This window comes from Lycium ferocissimum, chromosome 8 (assembly GCF_029784015.1).
Source record: "Lycium ferocissimum isolate CSIRO_LF1 chromosome 8, AGI_CSIRO_Lferr_CH_V1, whole genome shotgun sequence".
Taxonomy (NCBI): domain Eukaryota; kingdom Viridiplantae; phylum Streptophyta; class Magnoliopsida; order Solanales; family Solanaceae; genus Lycium; species Lycium ferocissimum.
Window position 1 is genome coordinate 67,668,113 of NC_081349.1, and position 18,432 is coordinate 67,686,544.

An 18,432-nucleotide genomic window follows, 5' to 3' on the forward strand; every position below is an offset into this window, starting at 1 on the left:
ATTTAAGGATGAATTCTAGGGTTTGGAGGTCTTAGGAAGAGGAAAAATAAGAGACAAGTCGTGGAAGGGGTGAATATATATACAAAGACAACTTTGACCACCGACTATGTCCACTGTTCCCGCGGCAGTTTATGTCCTTAGACAAAAAGGCGAATTTCTCTCTACTCCGATGTCGTATTGATGAATGGTAAAATTCGCTGGAAACTAGACTCATAGACCTTCGATTTGATAGGTGGATCACCATGTAACTCCAAGTATATTGAGAGAAAAGCTCCGAGACATCTGATCCAAATTTCAGTGAAATTTATAAACTTAACTTGCGACGCCCTTTGTCGACTTTCGTATTACAACTCGTTTGACTTCCAAACTTAACAAGAGACCATTATACAATTCAAATACTTTATATCATTATTTGCTTAGCATGTGGAGCACTCCTAATCTCACCCAAAAGTACAAGTTATCGTATTCCCAACTTGCCGACTTTTGACGAAACTCATGCTTCTTTGATTCATTCACCCTCCAAATCTTCCGCCACTTACTAATATTATTTATAGACTCCTGTAACCATTTTTATTAATAAAGTCAATCCCTTTTATCCTCAACATAATTTCTTTTTGAACTTGCGTCGACTAATTCATGATGCGACTTTAACGTGCGAAAATCCGAGGTGTAACACCTTACAGTCTTCATCACAAGTTTCTACCACAAAAACACTCATATTCAATTGTTTACTTTCAGTTTTAGTTTAGTCACAACAAACACTTTGATTGTCACCTTCTTGAATAGTTACAACGGAATTTGGATTAGTTGAACATTATAAAATCTAAGTCTCTGTGGGTACGATATCTGGACTTTGAAATCCTATATTACTTGTACGATCACGTATACTTACATGTGCGTTTGGGAGCAACAATGTCCATTAGGAAATTCAAAGCTAACTATCTTGGATCGGCAAACCAAGGTTGAGTAACTCTTGTAAAGCCAGTCCATTCCCATAATCACATCGAAGTCTACCATTTCTAATTCGATTAAGTTTGCGGTAGTCTTTCGACCTTTGACTACAACCACAAAATTTCTATAGACTCTAGAAGCAATAACAGGAACACCAACAAAGGTAGCCATGGAAAAAGGTTCTAATAATTGTTCGGGCTCCATCCGAAAATTCAGAGCAAAGTATGGTCTCACATACGAAAAGCTAGATCCAGGATCAATCAACGAATACGCGGCGTAAATGCAAATAGTAAGAATCCCTGTGACCATAACATCTAAGGCTTCAGTTGTCTCCTTACGAGTCAAATCATAGGGTCGGGCTTGACCCCAATACTAGTATTAGTAGCAGCGTTACCCCCTCTAGTTCCACGTGCAGTTTTTACGTTGTTAGTACTACCTGTAGGTGAGTTCATTGCAACAATAGAAGGTAAAGAATTATTCCTTGGGCCCGAAGAATTAGCCATCTCTCTTAAAATGACCCCTGATCCCAAAATGATGACAAACAAGATCCACCCATCCAGATGCAGGCTGATTTTCATTCTGAGTAGAGCTTGTTATTAATAGGTATAGTAAAACTTGTTATTATTGTTTCACATAACAAATGAAACATCTTCATAAATTTGCGACTTCTACGTCATATTTTATATTACGGTACCAAAAATTAATCGAATAGTAAAGATACCAAAGAGAATAATGACGATTGGAGTGTGTTCCAAAAAGTCTAATTTTGATAATATAATAAAATAATTTAAAAATTAATATTAGACTCCCTCCGTCCCAATTTGTGTGGCACCATTTGATGGGGCACGAAATTTAAGAAATAAAGGAAGACTTTGTTATGTTTAACAAATTGTCCTTATTAAAATACAGTAAACCTGAAAAAGCAAAAGCTAAAAGCTAAATCTTTGACGAAAGAGAGAGAAAATGCAAGCACTTTAGTGGTTACTTATAGTTCACTTTTCTTCATAATAAAGAGTTAAGTATGACCCAACAAGGGTAAAATGGGGATGATGCCATTAAATTATTGACAAATAAGAAAATGCGATATATTTTTTGGGACAGACTAAAAAAAATAATGCTACATAAATTGAGACAGAGGGAGTATAATTTTTTAAAAATAACGATGGAACAAAAACTATGGACACCCTTAATCATGAGATCAGTGCTGCTCAAAAAAAAAAAAAAAAAGAAAAAAAAAAGGATATCACTGCTCATCCAATTGAGTCTCATATTCCTAATTAACGATGTGAAATATATGGTTCTATGAATGTAACGTAATTCAACTTTCCAACGTGTATAAACGTACCACAATTGCGAAATCAATTTAGGTATGAAAAAGCACATGCATGGAGCTGATAAAAGTGAATGCACCCCAACAGAAAATATGTTAGAACCTTATCTTCACGCTCGATTATAGCGTGTTACATACACGACCAAATTGTAAAACAGCCAACTGGACCATGTTACTGCGCTTTTCACCTGTCCACGCGCCTTAACAACGCGTGAGGTTGATCCCTATTGGCGTGCGTTAAAACAAATACTAGTAGTAGAGAAATTTGGTACAACACCAACTAACATTAACAGGAGCTAGGTTTTTTTTTCTTTTTTCTTTTAACACAGGATTTTTCATTATTCTCCAAACAAACAAACAAAAACCCTCCCTTCCATAACCCTAGTTTTTCTCTCTTTTTTTTCTTCCACGCAGGTACTTTTCTTCAGATTCCTCTGTTTTTCTCATGTTTACTTTTTATATATTTTGTTTTCTTATTTGTTGTTTGCTCAATGTGTTTGCTTCCAGATCTGTAATTTTGTTCAAGTTTAATTGTTTTTTATTCTGGGTATTATATATATTTTGGGTTTTAGTAGTTTCTTGTTTGTGATGAGGTGTTTTGACTGTTAATTGAGGTTGCTGGGTAGCTGTGGTTTGTTTTCTTGCTGAATATGGGCAATGTGAAGAACTAGGACACCAATAATTACAAAAATAGCCAAATGTTCATTTTGTGGTTACTTTTTTTGTGTGAATTATTTTGATATTTCTTGTTGGGATAGCTGATTTCTAGCTTGAACACTGATGCAGGTGCTGATTCTTGGACACCTTTGTCGTTTTATTGTGAGAAAGGTCTGTTTATGTGGTTAGTTTAGCTTTTATTTCTTATTTGTTATATTATTAGTAAAAGTGTCAGAAGGGAGCGAGGTGATGTAGGAGAAAGTGTGGTCAGTTTAATCGTGAATAATATCATTAGATGTGAGGTGGTCAGAGAAGTGGGTTGAGCACCATGAGGTCTCAGGTTTAATTCACAGCAGAGACAATAAACTAGGTGATTTCTTCCCATCTGTTCTAGCCTTAATAGACAGAGTTACCTGGTATCTGATGCTGGTGGGAGGTGGCAGGCATCCCGTGGAATTAGTCGAGATGCGCGCAAGCTGGCCCGGACGCCACGGTTATCGGAAAAAAAGTATCATTAGATATGAGGAGTAAAGAACTTGACAAAAGGATGGTGATTAAAGGAGGTCGTGAAAAGACTTTATCAAAAAAAAAAAAAAAAAACAACGGAGGTGGTGAAAGGATGATTTTGCTCCGGGCTTTCCAAGAAAGAATGAATCCAAGAGGGTAGCAGGGGAGATCTTGATTGTTTGGGTCATTGGGGTTTAAATATATAAGTATACATATTCTAACAAAGGAAAGAGAAAAAAATGCATAATTACAGGAGAAAATCAAGCTATACTATAATACAAGATCCTAGAATATTCTAGAACATTTACGAGATTCTAACAATCCTTTTTAATGCAATTTCATATTCCCCCAATCCTAATTTATGTATCTTAGTTTGACTAGGCATGGAGTATAAGAATGTAATTTGACTTGAATTTTGTGGTCTTAAACTAGGATGCATATAACATACCAATAATATCCTTAAACTCCGTGCAATTCACTCTGTTATTGTTCCTTTTTTCCTGAATGATATGTAATGCTTTCCATATTATTTGCTATGTCCTCTTTAATTCTATATTTTCTTTTTCTAATTGATTTGATATGCGATACTTGAGCCGAGGGTCTTTCAGAAACAACCTCTCTACCTCAACGAGCTAAGGGTAAGATCTGCGTACACTCTACCCTCCCTAGACCTTACTTGTGGATTACACTGGGTATGATGTTGAATCTTGTGGTCTTAAATATGTCATGTCATTCCTATAAGGTAGTGTCATTAAGGATAAAATAGGAACATTGGAATTAAAAACTCACTAAATATAAAAATGTGTCATTCTTTTTTAATAACTAAGGAGGAGACTTAAAAAAGAGTGAGACACATAAATTGGAATAGAGGGAGTAACATTCTGTGTTTGGTGTGGTTGTCTGTAAATGACTATGTAGCATGTGTGTTTGGGTTTTATTGAAATTTTGAATCTGGGTAACTTATATGTTCGTCAAAATTTTGATTGTGGAATTTGAAGTGCTTGTTCCTGAGATGCTGGACAACAAGGGTAATCAATATTTTAAGAAACTGTTTATCTCTCACTTTAGAGACCTAAGCTGCAGAGATGTATCACTTATGCAGCTTAGCATCTTCTTGTAACAGGGAGGGGTTGCTGCTGCTACATTCTTATGTGGCTTTCATCCATGTATATCTAAAGGTGAGAATTTCCACTTAATCTCAAGGCTTGGAAGTTATCTACCTTAAGCCACCTCACCAAGAGAAATTGCATTGGCATGAAGTTGTATTTTGTTTTAGGAGCTATAGATTGCTTGTTAAAATCCTTTCTAGACCTCCATGGTATTTGAGTATAAAGAATAGTCACACTGATTTTTTTTTTTTTTTCCTCTTCAATTCTTGGTTCCCTTTTTTTTTTTTTTTTGAAACAGGTAAAGTTGTATTCCTCAGCATTAAGGGTATGCTGGCCACCTCCAAAAAGTGAGTAACCAAAAGAACTTCAATTCTTGGTTCCCTTCTTTTTGTGGCAGGATAAATATACCATTTCTTGGCCCTAGGCTCGCCATCTTAGCCATGGGAAGGTGGGGAACTAGGTCTCTGTCCTCCATCCAATTTAGCTTCCTATTCTGATTTATTTTTTTACTCATTTCGCAAGTGGTTAACTTTCTAGGTTTCAGCGTGAATGTTTTAGTTTTGTGGTGTTCAATATGATTAAACTATAACTCAGAAGCTCTATAAGACTAAATTGAGGATGAAGCTCCTAAAATCCATGTATGTTAAAGTTGTTTTCTCTGATATCTGAGGCTACTGTCCTTTGTAAAAAAGTGAAAACCATGGGTGCAGAAAATTAAGAATGACGCTCAATAAATTTAGAGGGATTTGTTAGAGCATAAAAAGAGAAGTGTATGTTAGTTGAGATTGACATTTTTTTCCAAATTTGAGATAACTTTCCTACTTATGTTTTTGTTTACATTTCATAGATGGCATCAAGCAGATGCAGAAGTTACAAACGGAGATACGAAGAAAAGATTAATTCAGCTCTAATTCAAAAGAGATCAGAGCAGAACTAGGGAGCTGACAAAATCCAAAAAATTGATCAGAGCCATTTACCGGGGTCAGATTGAACCAGCTAAACACATTACGTAAACGTCTAGGTGCCTTCAGTGAGTGGTTGGAGTTAAGATTCCATCAAAACATCTGTGATTCCTTTACTCACCAAAAATACTAGCAGGTACCATAATCTAGATTTTCTTGATGGCTTTACGGACTTTTCCATGTGCTCCAGTTTTCATAGGCCTTTTTAAAACTAATTGGTATGACCCAAATTAGTCCAAAAATCAAAAGGAACATGCTCCAGAATCTGTTGTTATTGAACATTGTAGAAACAAATGGTTGAAACTTCCTGAGTTTTTTCGACACATGTAACACCTATTTACACGCTGGATATTTCTTTTGCTGAGATTGTCTTGGCAAAGCAGTATTAAGACTGTCCAGCTGAAACAGATAACTTTTGTAGGTAGTTTTGCTCTCCCAATTAGTTTCCAAGGCAATGATTTAATCATCTCATTGTTGGAACAGAAGTGGGCAGATGCTGCTTCGACAGAAAATGACCCAGCACTTGTATTGTGCTATTTCAGTTTGTCGATCCTCCTGAGTGTTCACAGTGCAACTGCCCAGTTTTGCTAGCAGCTCTAGTAAATCATTCATCTCCCAGTCATGAACTTTCCTTCTTATCGCACTATTTCAGTTTGTCGATCCTCCTGAGTGTTCACAGTGAAACTGCCCAGTTTTGCTAACAGCTCTAGTAAATCATTCATCTCCCAGTCAGGAACTTTCCTTCTTAAGTGTAGATCCATGTGTTGCCCTCTCTATGCGCAGTGATGGTTGAATCTGGACAAAAGCTAACTGTAAGATGTTTGGAAATTCATCTTTTAATGTAATGGTGCTCAACCAGTTGTCCTTCCTACTCAAGTTGTTTTAGGGGTTCGCACGATTGTGAGCATTGTTTGATTGGGAACATTTTTGCCTTTGCTTGGGTTTTCAACTTTCCTGTAAAGGCACTGTGTTTCTGCCTGATGGCCTATAAAACTAAGGTCCATCATGATACTACATGAAGGGAATGCAATTAATTTTTTGGGTTCACATCAAAATCTTAATGGAACATTGAAGTCACTCTTATGCCAAAGAGTCTCTATACAATTGCTTTTTTTTGTCTATAACACATATGGCGTGTGATGCCAACATAGATCTGCTGTATTATTACAAGAACTGGATTTCCTACAACAACCATTTCAGTTGTTAAGATCTGGATGAAGAAAATGCTATAAGGAAATCTAATTGGGTCGTGAATGTGAAATCAGATCCTGCGTGGATTAGAAGATTGATAAAATGATAACGAGTGTGTTAAGTTGTCCCACATCGGTTGTAGGATGTAGAATTAGTCTACTTATTATATGGCTTTGGCCAATCCTCAGCTCGTGAGCTAGCTTTTGGGGTTGAGTTACGCTCAAGGTCTATTTCTTAATCATAGAGTAAGGTAGCATGAAACTGTGATCTAATGGCATCAAAACATACCATAGCTAGATAGGACACATCATAGGCTTTTGCTATAATTGCAGGCACAAGTATGTCTGTCCTTGTCTGGAACCTAGAAATGAAGAGAAAGAGAAAGATGGCCTCTTTTTATGTGATTTGAGCTTTGAGATTAAAGCAGTTTAGGAAATTGCCAATGGTATGAAATCTGTTTGAATAACTGAAGGAGAGATTTATCCCTTAAAAGATTCTTATTAACAAGGAAAAAGAGCATTTTATGTTGTTGCTATAGAAAGAGCTTTCTTCTTGTTTGCTGATGCTATCTTTGTAGCTTTTGAAAACTAAAGGAGGAAGATGGTAATGTGTCTCTATTTAAGAAACAAATGAACTTTGACATGCTAGTGCACAACGAACACTGTCACTCTGTGAACGATAATCAACATATATATGTATATATGGGCATGAATAGACTTTAGTGTCTGAGATTTACTTTAAATGCAAGAATGAAAAATCGTCATGTCTCTTCTCTTTTTCTGTATTGACAGTCCGCAAGCAATTATATATGAAATTTCTTGCTCAAAAGACAGGTCAAATCATATTTTCGTTAGCGGATATAAATCCTTGTTTCATATCTTTTGATGAGATCCACTCAATTTTTTCAGTTTGCCACAACTGTAGATTCTTTGTATGCTAACTCGTATGTTTTTTATATCCAGTTTCTGGTGTTTTTAGTGTTTTGTCCAGTGTGGAAAGCATTACAGAGAAATTCAAGAATTTTAAAGGCACTCCAAAAATTCTTGAAATCTAGTCCAAGGAAAGATCTTTTGGAGTTTTACCAGGACAAGGAAAAGAAGCAATTGATTTTATCCAAGTGCAAAATGTCTGAGCAATTCCCAAAGTTGAGTAAGAAGCAGTTGAAGACTCAAGAGCAAAAAAGAGTATCTTCAAGTACCAAGGACCAAGCTTCTAGAAAGCAGGTCAGGAAAGGGGAAAACCCTCTCCGAATTCTACCAGCTACGGAGCAGTATGCAGATGTGAAATGTTCAAATTCATGGATCTGCAAAAATTCTGCATGCAGGGCAACTATTTCTATAGATGACACTTTTTGCAAGAGGTGCTCTTGTTGCATTTGCCACTTATTTGATGACAACAAGGATCCTAGTCTTTGGTTGGAGTGCACATCTGAATCTGGTCAGGGGGATTCGTGTGGCCTGACTTGCCACATTGAGTGTGCACTCCAACGTGGGAAGGTGGGAGTTGTTGATCTGGGACAACTGATGCAGCTAGATGGGAGCTATTGCTGTGCTTCTTGTGGTAAAGTCTCAGGAATTCTTGGGTAAGTTTCCTTTAGATAAGTATAAGAGTTCTCACTTTCCAACGCTGATATGTTCATTCAGCACCAATATAAACTAAAACTGCACCAAAGTGGAAGGGCCAGTATGTATCCTTCTTTCCTGGAACATCCTTTTCTTCAGACTGATTGGATTTCTGTCTGAAATTCCTTGACCTAACCTCTCCTTGACTTGCCGCAGCCAAGTCTTCCCCAACCTCTTCTGATGGCGCCTTTAGGAAGCTTAAGAACCATGAAAACAACTACCTTACACATGATTTGGAGCTGGCAGCAGTTGTATTTTCACTTAAGATTTATGTGTGTCTATGTCTGTCGCGGGTAAAAATGTGTGACCCAGGAAACTGCTCTGCATGCTGTTGACCTGCAAAAGGAAGGTTGAAAGAGGACTTACTCCCTTGGCACAAGATTGTGCGGAGGGAGAAGTCTTGAAGCCATCTCCCTCCACAACAACAACATACTCGGTGAAATCCCACAATGTGGGGCTTGAAGCCATCTCCCTCTGAATTCTTTTATTAGCTTTCTGCTAACAAGTGTCACTTTGCAGTGGTGAAGATGTTAATTGTTTATTCTCTGTTCAATCTTGATTAGTTATTTTAAGTACTAAAGTTTGTTCTGATATTTTGATTTCTTCTGGTTGATTAGAATAATCAATAGCTTTTTCTTAAGTAACATGTAAACCTTAAGAAAAAGTCCCCACCTAGTGATGTGTAGGCAGTAGTTTCCGGAATTAGCAATCATTTTGAGTGAATTTTAGAGTGGCAAGCAGTGGCATTTCAAAAAGCTAGACGTTATATATCCTCTTTATTGCAATGATTCTGCAACTATACCTGTCCACTTTAGGCCCCTCTGCATGAAGGGAAGCATTAGTTATCAATTTGTGAGTAATGCTTGTTATCTTGTCGTGTTTCATTTTGATAACGATTGCTCCGTTATTGTATCAGTAATGGTCCTAGAATTGCATAAATTGGTTCTCTTTTGTAATCCACGAGTAGACTCGTTGCTGAAGTTGAACGTTTCTCTCTTCACCTGTTGATCTTGGTAGGTTTTGGAAGAAACAGCTTTGTGTAGCTAAGGATGCTCGCCGTGTTGATGTCCTCTGCTACAGAATATACGTGAGTTACAGGCTACTGGATGGGACATCCAGATTTAAAGAACTCCATGAATTTATTAAAGAAGCCAAGTCTAAATTGGAGACGGAAGTTGGCCCACTGAATGGAGTATCATTGAAGATGGCTCGAGGTATTGTTAGCAGACTTTCTATTGCCAGCGATGTTCTGTCATTGTGCTCGATTGCCATAGAGAAAGCTGATGAATGGCTGGCAACAAAGACTAGCAAACTTCCTAGTTCCTCAGGTACCATTTCTTATTTTATTCTTCAAGGTGGCATTAATTGAAGCTAGAGTACTTTATTAGTAATACTTTCCCGGTGCTACTTCTTGCCAGAGGGTTCACTTCCTGCAGCGTGCAAATTCCTTTTTGAGGAAGTGACGTCATCTTCAGTTGTGATTGTATTGATAGAAGTATCCTCTGAAGATGTTAAGGGCTACAAGCTCTGGTACTGCAAGGCCAGAGAGGACACTTATACAAAAGAACCTGTCTCTGTCTTTCCAAGAGCTCAGCGAAGGATTTTGATATCGAATTTGCAGGCTTGCACAGAGTATTCTTTTCGGATAGTTTCCTATACAGAGGCCAGTGATGTGGGACACTCTGAGGCAAAGTGTTTCACAAAGAGTGTTGAGATAATCCAGAGGAAGTCTAATTCAGTAGCAGGACACAAGAGGAAGATCAATCAGGATACTGGAGGAAGCTCTGGCTCCAAGGAAGGTGGCTACTACACTGGAAAAGACATTGAATTTGATTCTGGCTTCAAGGTGCGGGACCTTGGTAAAATTCTAAGACTTGCATGGGCTCAACAGCAAGGCTGTTTAGCTGGACCTGCATCTGCAAAATGCTGCGAGTCTTGTACTGTTAAGCCTGAACCTGTACAGGAAGAGAGGAAGCCATCTACTTCTCGCCAGCTTGACTTAAATGTTGCTTCAGTACCCGATTTAAATGAAGAGTTAACCCCCTCATCTAGAGATGAAGATAATGGCTGCACTTTAGAGCAGACTGTTGAAGCAGATGATGATGCCACCTCTCATGACAATGAGAGGAGGAATGGTCTTGCCCGATCACATGGTAGTGGAGATTCTCAAAACTGGAACCAGGGGAAGAATGGAGATGTTGATTCTCAGATGGAAGGTTGTCCGAAGAGAGGAGCTAGCAATAATGGTGACTCTGACAGCACCCTCATCAATGGTTCACCTATCCGAATTCGTACAGGGGGCTTGGATGAGAACTTTGAATATTGTGTCAAGATCATCCGCTGGCTGGAATGTCAGGGTCTGATTGACAAGGAATTCAGGTTAAAGTTGCTTACTTGGTTTAGCTTGAGATCAACGGAGCAGGAGCGTAGGGTGGTAAATACCTTCATTCAAACACTAATTGATGATCCAAGTAGCTTGGCTGGTCAATTGGTTGATACCTTTTCAGAAATAGTATCCAGCAAGAGGCCACGCAATGGTTTTTGTTGCAAGCTTTGGCATTAACTTATCAAGCGCATAAGGGACAGTCTTGCAGACCATCTTGCCTGCTGTCTGTACGCTCAATCTTTTTTATTTTCCATAGTCTCTAGTGAATGATTCATTCGTGTAGCGGACAAGCCTGTCCAGCTACAAGATCTGGGTTGTTATTCATGTAGACAGTTCTTGACTTTCTCCATGGGAGAGAATTAGATTGGAGGAAATTCACATTTGTAGGAAAAAAAATTCTCATTTCTCAGCCTTCATTGCATTGAGAAATTCAATTAATGACTTTTTGTACTTATTTCAAGTGCAGATATATCGCTAACAAGAAAAGATGAGTGGCTGATGGGTATTGTTCTTAGGTATTACGGCTTGTTAAGAAATTCTTTTAAACTATTTTTCCCCTTTTCCTTTTTGTATTTTCTTTCGAGTTTATGAACTAAAATTGATTAAGTTACCATGTTAAATGTAAATTCTTGTACTATAAATTGGGGCGAGTAAATCCTCATAGGGCATCTGTTTTTTTACCATCTTTTACATGATTGTGCTAATAACTTGTTCTCAAAGTTTTGTCAAGCATCAAAGTGATAAGAATTCCCACAGTTTGGTCCGAGTAACTCAGGCCCCAAACCGAGCTTTTCATCGCATCCAATTCCAAGGCTATTTTTTACTCATTTATTCGCAATCTATATTTCGTTATTGTTATTTCTTTGTTCTATAGCAAATCAAATCGCATATCCTTTAAATCACTTATAAATTCAATTATTACCTTTTTAAGGGGTAAACAGTTTGGCGCCCACCATGGGGCTGAGGTTAATAGCGGTGATTTGTTTATAACTCGGCTTTCACTTGTTCTTTTGCCTTATTTCTTGATTTTAAGTTAACTTCGACATGTCGAACGTAAACAACGTGAATAACGACAACCACGACGATAACCCCAACAATGGGATACCATTGAACATCATGCCACCGGGCGATCCGGTCGAAGATCCTCCCGCTGATGCGAGTGTTGCCAACTCAAATGTAGCCATTCACGACAGCGGAGATACGCCCGCCGATAGGGGAACTGCTCATAGGGCAAACGGAGAGGCTGGAGAGGAAGTTAACTTACGCGTGATTTATGATTTATTGTAGGAACAACAGGTAACCATGATGCAGCACCAAGCGGCTATATCCCAACTCTAAAGGAACAACAACGAGGTCAGGGTAGCGGAACCGAACTGAAGGCCCGCACCAGCCCGTAGGGAAATTGAGGTGAGCAGCGATCGAGAACGGTCGGTGCCCAATGAATCATCCGAGGTGATAAAGATGTTGGAGGCGCTGTCTAAATGGATCGACTCCAACGAAAAGAAGGTGGAAGACTATAATTCCCGAGTGGATCAGATTCCGGGTGCACCACCGATTCTGACCGGACCGGAAACCAAATATATTGTCCGAAGGCCTTTCCCACCGAGTGCGGCTCCAAAATTGATCCCAAAAAGGTTTAAGATGCCCGATATCCCAAAATATGACGGGACAATGGATCCACAAGAACATATAACCGCCTACACCTGTGCCATAACGGGCAATGATCTGGAAGATGATGAAATTGAGTCGGTAATGCTAAAAAAGTTTGGTGAGACATTGACTAAGGGAGCCATGCAATGGTATTGCACGCTGCCCCAGCACTCTATTCCATCCTTCGAGCTGCTCGCAGATGCCTTCGTGAAGGCTCACGCCGGGGCCCGAAAAGTGCAGGCGAGAAAGGCCGACATATTTAAGATCTTCCAAAAGGACGACGAACGGCTCAGAGAGTTCGTGACAAGATTCCAAAAAGAAAGGATGTTGCTTCCCCCGATTCCCGATGAGTGGGCGGCTCAGGCTTTCACGAAGGGACTTAATCCCCGAAGTTCCAATGCTTCCCTCAAGCTTAAAGAAAACCTATTGGAGTTCGGAGCTATTACTTGGGCAGATGTCCATAACAGGTATGAGTCCAAGATACGGGTGGAGGATGATCAGCTCGGGCTTCCACCAGGTCCGATTAATCGGATAAAAAATTCGGACAGACCAAAGAGGATGGCAGAAATGAAATTTCAACCACCAAGGGATAGATATCATCCATACCCTCAACCTGAAAGGTCCACCTTCAGATCGGATAAGGGAAGAAGTGGTCCCGGCTTTAATACAGCAAGAAGTGACAGACGAAGCGATCGCGGTTCGGGGAGCAGGGGTTTACAGTTCAGAAACAGCTCCGTTGGGGGGTCCGACACCGGTGAAAGTCCGAGGTTATCTGAATATAACTTCAATGTCGACTCGGCAGCCATTGTAGCCGCGATCGGTCGCATCGAAGGTGTGAGATGGCCAAGGCCATTACGAACAGACCCCTCACAACGGGATCCGAACCTGATATGCGAGTACCACGGTACTCACGGACACCGAACCGACGATTGTAAAGGGCTAAGGGATGAAGTGGCACGGCTACTAAAGAATGGTCATCTTCGAGAATTCCTGAGTGAGCGAGCAAAGAATCATTTCAAGAATCGGGAACCCAGCAAGAAGAACGAACCGGAGCAACCTCAACATGTGATCAACATGATCATTGGGGGTAGAAATACCCCGAGGTCCAATGATGAAGAAGACAAAGTTCTCAATCACTCGAGAAAAGAGAACCAGGGACTATGTACCGGATGGATTTATCTCCTTCAGTGACGAAGACGCGGAGGGCATCATTCAACCCCACAATGATGCTTTGGTAATTTCTGTCCTTATAAATAAAACTCATGTGAAACGTATTTTGATTGATCCAGGTAGCTCGGCCAACATTATCCGATGGAAGGTAGTGGAGCAGTTGGGACTGTTGGATCAGATCGTACCAGTAGCCCATATCCTAAACGGATTTAATATGGCATGCGAAACTACAAAAGGAGAGATTGCACTACCAGTGAACACAACCGGTATAATCCAGCACACAAAGTTCTATGTCATTGACGGAGAAATGAGATATAATGCCTTGCTCGGAAGACCGTGGTTACACATCATGAGGGCGGTGCCTTCGACCTTGCACCAAATGCTAAAATTCCCAACCTCAGAAGGAGTAAAAATCATTCATGGAGAGCAACCTGCGGCAAAGGAGATGTTCGCGGTTGAAGAAGCTGTTCAAACACCAAAGAAAGCCATGCACGAGGATGCTGAGAACACGAATGAAATGGAAGACGCCAAATAGCAATCACAGGACGGATCCGGCCAGATTCGAAGGGGAAGGAAAGATAGACATGGAAGAAGATGACTTCGGTGTTCCTAGGTCATTTGTACTACCCGATGACTCGGACGCAACAAAATCAATGGTGGAAGAGCTTGAACAAGTCATTCTATTCGTCCATCTACCGGACAAAAAGGTATACCTGGGCACGGGGTTAACCTCGGAGCTCAGGAGTAAATTAATCAAATTTCTTCAAGCTAATGCCGATTGTTTTGCATGGTCCCATTTAGATATGACAGGTATTCCGCCCGAGGTCACCACTCACCGGCTGAGCCTTGATCGAAAATTCACCCCGGTAAAGCAAAAGCGGAGACCAATGGCCGAGGTCAAACATAAATTCGTCAAGGAAGAGGTAACAAAGTTATTAAAAATAGGATCCATCCGGGAGGTTAAATACCCGGATTGGTTAGCTAACGTAGTGGTTGTACCTAAAAAGGGTAACAAATTTAGAATGTGTGTGGACTACAAAGATTTGAATAAAGCATGCCCGAAGGATTCCTTTCCTTTGCCTAACATCGATCGCATGATTGATGCGAATGGCTGGCCACGCAATATTAAGCTTTCTTGACGCTTATTCGGGTACAACCAGATTCGGATGAACCCGGAAGATCAGGAAAAGACTTCTTTCATAACCAAGTACGGAACTTACTGTTATAACGTAATGCCGTTCGGGTTAAAAAATGTCGGTGCTACCTATCAACGCCTAGTAAACAAAATGTTTGAAAAACAAGTAGGTAAAACAATGGAAGTTTATATTGATGATATGCTAGTTAAGTCCCTGGAAACAGAGGACCATTTGAAGCATTTGCAGGAGACCTTCGATATACTACGCAAATACAACATGAAGCTGAACCCGGAGAAGTGCGCCTTCGGAGTAGGTTCGGGTAAGTTCCTGGGTTTCATGGTGTCAAATCGAGGAATCGAAATTAACCCGGATAAGATCAAGGCCATTGAGGATATCCGGGTAGTCGAGAATGTAAAAGGTGTGCAGAGGTTGACCGGAAGGATTGCGGCCTTGAGTAGATTCATTTCTCGGTCTTTGGATAAAAGCCACCGATTTTTCTCGTTGCTTAAAAAGAAAAATGACTTCGTATGGACACTGAAGTGTCAGCTGGCCCTAGAAGAATTGAAAAGGTATTTATCGAGCCCGCCTCTATTGCATACCCCGAAGGCAGACGAGCAGTTGTACTTGTATTTGGCAGTGTCCGAAGTCGCGGTAAGCGGAGTGCTGGTCCGAGAAGAAGAAGGTACGCAATTTCCAATTTATTATGTTAGTAGAACTTTGGGGGATGCGGAGAAACGCTACCCCCACCTAGAAAAATTGGCCCTAGCTTTATTGAGTGCATCTAGAAAGTTAAAGCCTTATTTTCAATGTCACCCTATATGCGTAGTAACGACATATCCGTTAAAAAATGTTATGCACAAACCAGAATTATCCGGTAGGTTGGAAAAATGGGCAGTCGAAGTCAGCGGATATGACATCGAATATAAGCCCCGAACGGTATAAAGTCTCAGATTTTGGCAGACTTCGTAGCGGATTTTACCCCCGCAATGGTGCCCGAGGTAGAGAAAGAACTTCTTTTAACCTCGGGTAAAACCTCGGGGATTTGGACCCTATACACGGATGGAGCTACCAACGTGAAAGGGACTGGGCTTGGGATTGTACTTAAAGCCCCTGCGGGGGATATCATTCGACAGTCCATAAGAACTTTAAAATTGACTAACAATGAAGCCGAGTATGAGGCTATGATTGCAGGTTTGGAACTGGCCAGGAGCTTGGGGGCAGAGATCATCGAAGCAAAATGTGACTCACTCTTGGTCGTGAATCAAGTAAATGGGGTTTTCGATGTGAAAGATGATAGGATGCAAAAATACTTGGAGAAGATACAAGTAGTTTTACACCGATTCAAAGAATGGACTATGCAGCATGTGCTGAGGGAACAAAACACCGAGGCAGATGCATTGGCAAACCTGGGCTCTTCGGTCGGAACGGAAGAATTCAACTCGAGAACTATGGTCCAATTAATGAACTCCGCCGTTGAAAGCAGCCACGCCGAAGTCAACATGGCAAGTTTAACTTGGGACTGGCGGAACAAATACATAGACTATCTGGGGAGGGAAAATTACCAGCGGATCCTAAGGAGTCACGAGCTCTTAGGACCAAGGCGGCAAGATATAGCTTAATCGAAGGAAAATTATACCGACGTTCATTTTACGGTCCTTTAGCCAGGTGTCTGGGGCCCGGAGAGACGGACTATGCAATGCGCGAGGTCCATGAAGGAACCTGTGGTAATCACTCCGGAGCTGAGTTATTAGTTCGAAAGTTGATTCGAGCCGGTTACTACTGGGATCATATGGAAGAAGACACGAAGAATTTCGTTCGGAAATGTGATCGATGTCAAAGGCACGCCCCTATGATCCATCAGCCGGGAGAATTGCTTCATCCGGTATTGTCCCCATGGCCATTCATGAAATGGGGAATGGACATTGTCGGCCCTTTGCCTTGGGCACCAGGTAAGGCTCATTTCATTTTGTTTATGACTGACTATTTTTCTAAATGGGTTGAAGCACAGGCCTTCGAAAAGGTACGGGAAAAGGAGGTTATCAACTTCATATGGGATCACATCATATGCCGGTTCGGCATCCCGACTGAGATCACTTGTGATAATGGCCGACAATTCATAGGTAACAAAGTCAATAATTTCCTTGAAGGCTTGAAGATCAAGAAGATAATGTCCACTCCGTATCATCCAAGTGCGAACGGACAGGCAGAATCGACGAACAAGACTATTATTCAGAACTTGAGGAAACGGTTGGATGAATCCAAAGGCAGGTGGAAAGAAATCTTGCCAGAAATACTCTGGGCTTACAGGACAACCTCGAAGTCGAGCACCGGTGAGACGCCATTTTCCTTGGTATATGGAGCGGAGGCTCTGATCCCTATTGAAGTCGGGGAGCCGAGCCTAAGATTCCAATATGCCACAGAGGAGTCAAATGACGAGGCTATGGCAGTAAAACTCGACTTAACAGAGGAACTACGCGAAACCGCGTTAGTCCGTTTGGCAGCACAAAAACAACGAATGGGCAGGTATTACAACCAAAGAACCAACCTTCGACACTTTCAAATCGGGGACTTGGTCCTCCGAAAGGTCACATTACACACAAAGAACCCTAACGAGGGAAGCTTGGTCCGAACTGGGAAGGACCATACAAAGTAATCGGTATAACCGGCAAAGGTTCGTACCAACTCGCGTCGGAGGATGGCCAACAGTTGCCAAACAATTGGAATGTAGCACACTTGAAGAGATACTATTGCTAAGGTATGACCCGTACCCTCTTCGTGAATTTTTTAACTTACCTGTTTTTGATCCCTGCAGGAGCAAGCCCGAATGAAGTCAGGAAGATTAGAGTTAGGCATGAAAACACGTGTTGCACTCTTTTTCCCTTAGCTCGATTTTGTCCCGAAGTGGGTTTTTCGGCAAGGTTTTTAACGAGGCAACAACGTACAACGTGTTACTTTAGTGGAAAAGACTAGCCAAGTGCTAGGACCGGGGACTGCTCGGTATCAATGATAGTGTTTCTCTTCTCATACTTCGAACACAAACACTAGGGGACTATCATATCGTAAGCCCAACGAGGCCAAACCGATTCTAAGCGAATTGTATCATGTAAGCCCAACGAGGCCAAATCGATTATTGTTTCTTTGAAAGTTCCTGCATTAGGATTTGTTGTAAGGGCCAAACGACCGAATGAGTCGTGCCCGGATAGTTAATTTTGTTACGACAAAAATCAGGATGCTACTCGATAGTTGTACCATACAATTTTGTGACATAAGAAGAACACTTCGACTTAAACTTTGCGCATATTACTGTTCGCAATATATCCACTCCACATTTGTAAGTCCGTTATACTTCCAAGTTCGTAAACAACCCTGAACCAGGGACTACGAGCTAGGGACTGTTATTAACAATCAACGGATAAAATAAGGGTTCGGCTCAAATAGATTCCAAGCGAATTGAGCCCAACTCATTCACAAAGGCTTTAGAAGGTCTCAAGTAGACTTAGCCTAAAGTAAAAGACTCAAAAACACTTGAGCCTAAAAGGTTGGAAATACCAACCCAAATGCCCGAAGCAATTCAGAGACGTCCGAATTCGCGAGCGTAATATATACATAAGTCGGCAACCCTCGGTGCAAACTTGTGCAAATATCACTCAAAGTCGAGCCCGAAGTCTATATCTGATAAGTTATCAGTACGAGTATATTTCATTCAAAGAGACATTAAACAAACAATGTTTAAAATATAGAAGAGTGAAAATACTGGCTTT

At 40.7% G+C, this 18,432-nt stretch overlaps 2 protein-coding genes across 7 annotated transcripts; both read left to right on the forward strand.

The window, feature by feature from the left end:
- Positions 1-2,549: 2,549 nt before the first annotated feature.
- LOC132068845 (VIN3-like protein 1) lies at positions 2,550-11,169 on the forward strand. Of its 6 annotated transcripts, none has more exons than XM_059462592.1 (7): positions 2,562-2,695; positions 3,068-3,109; positions 4,569-4,623; positions 5,402-5,652; positions 7,670-8,289; positions 9,347-9,657; positions 9,748-11,169. In XM_059462592.1, exons 5-7 carry the CDS (start codon positions 7,832-7,834, stop codon positions 10,890-10,892), a joined length of 1,914 nt encoding a protein of 637 aa, XP_059318575.1. In that variant the 5' UTR covers positions 2,562-2,695; positions 3,068-3,109; positions 4,569-4,623; positions 5,402-5,652; positions 7,670-7,831; the 3' UTR covers positions 10,893-11,169. The 6 variants fall into 6 exon arrangements, with proteins under 6 accessions (XP_059318579.1, XP_059318576.1, XP_059318575.1 ...); XM_059462597.1 differs by having other exon boundaries at positions 7,686-8,289; XM_059462593.1 differs by lacking the exon at positions 3,068-3,109 and having other exon boundaries at positions 2,560-2,695.
- Positions 11,170-12,176: 1,007 nt separating this feature from the next.
- LOC132066555 (uncharacterized) lies at positions 12,177-13,556 on the forward strand. The gene has a single exon (XM_059459851.1). The coding sequence runs from the start codon at positions 12,177-12,179 to the stop codon at positions 13,554-13,556; it is 1,380 nt and encodes a 459-aa protein (XP_059315834.1).
- Positions 13,557-18,432: the final 4,876 nt, after the last annotated feature.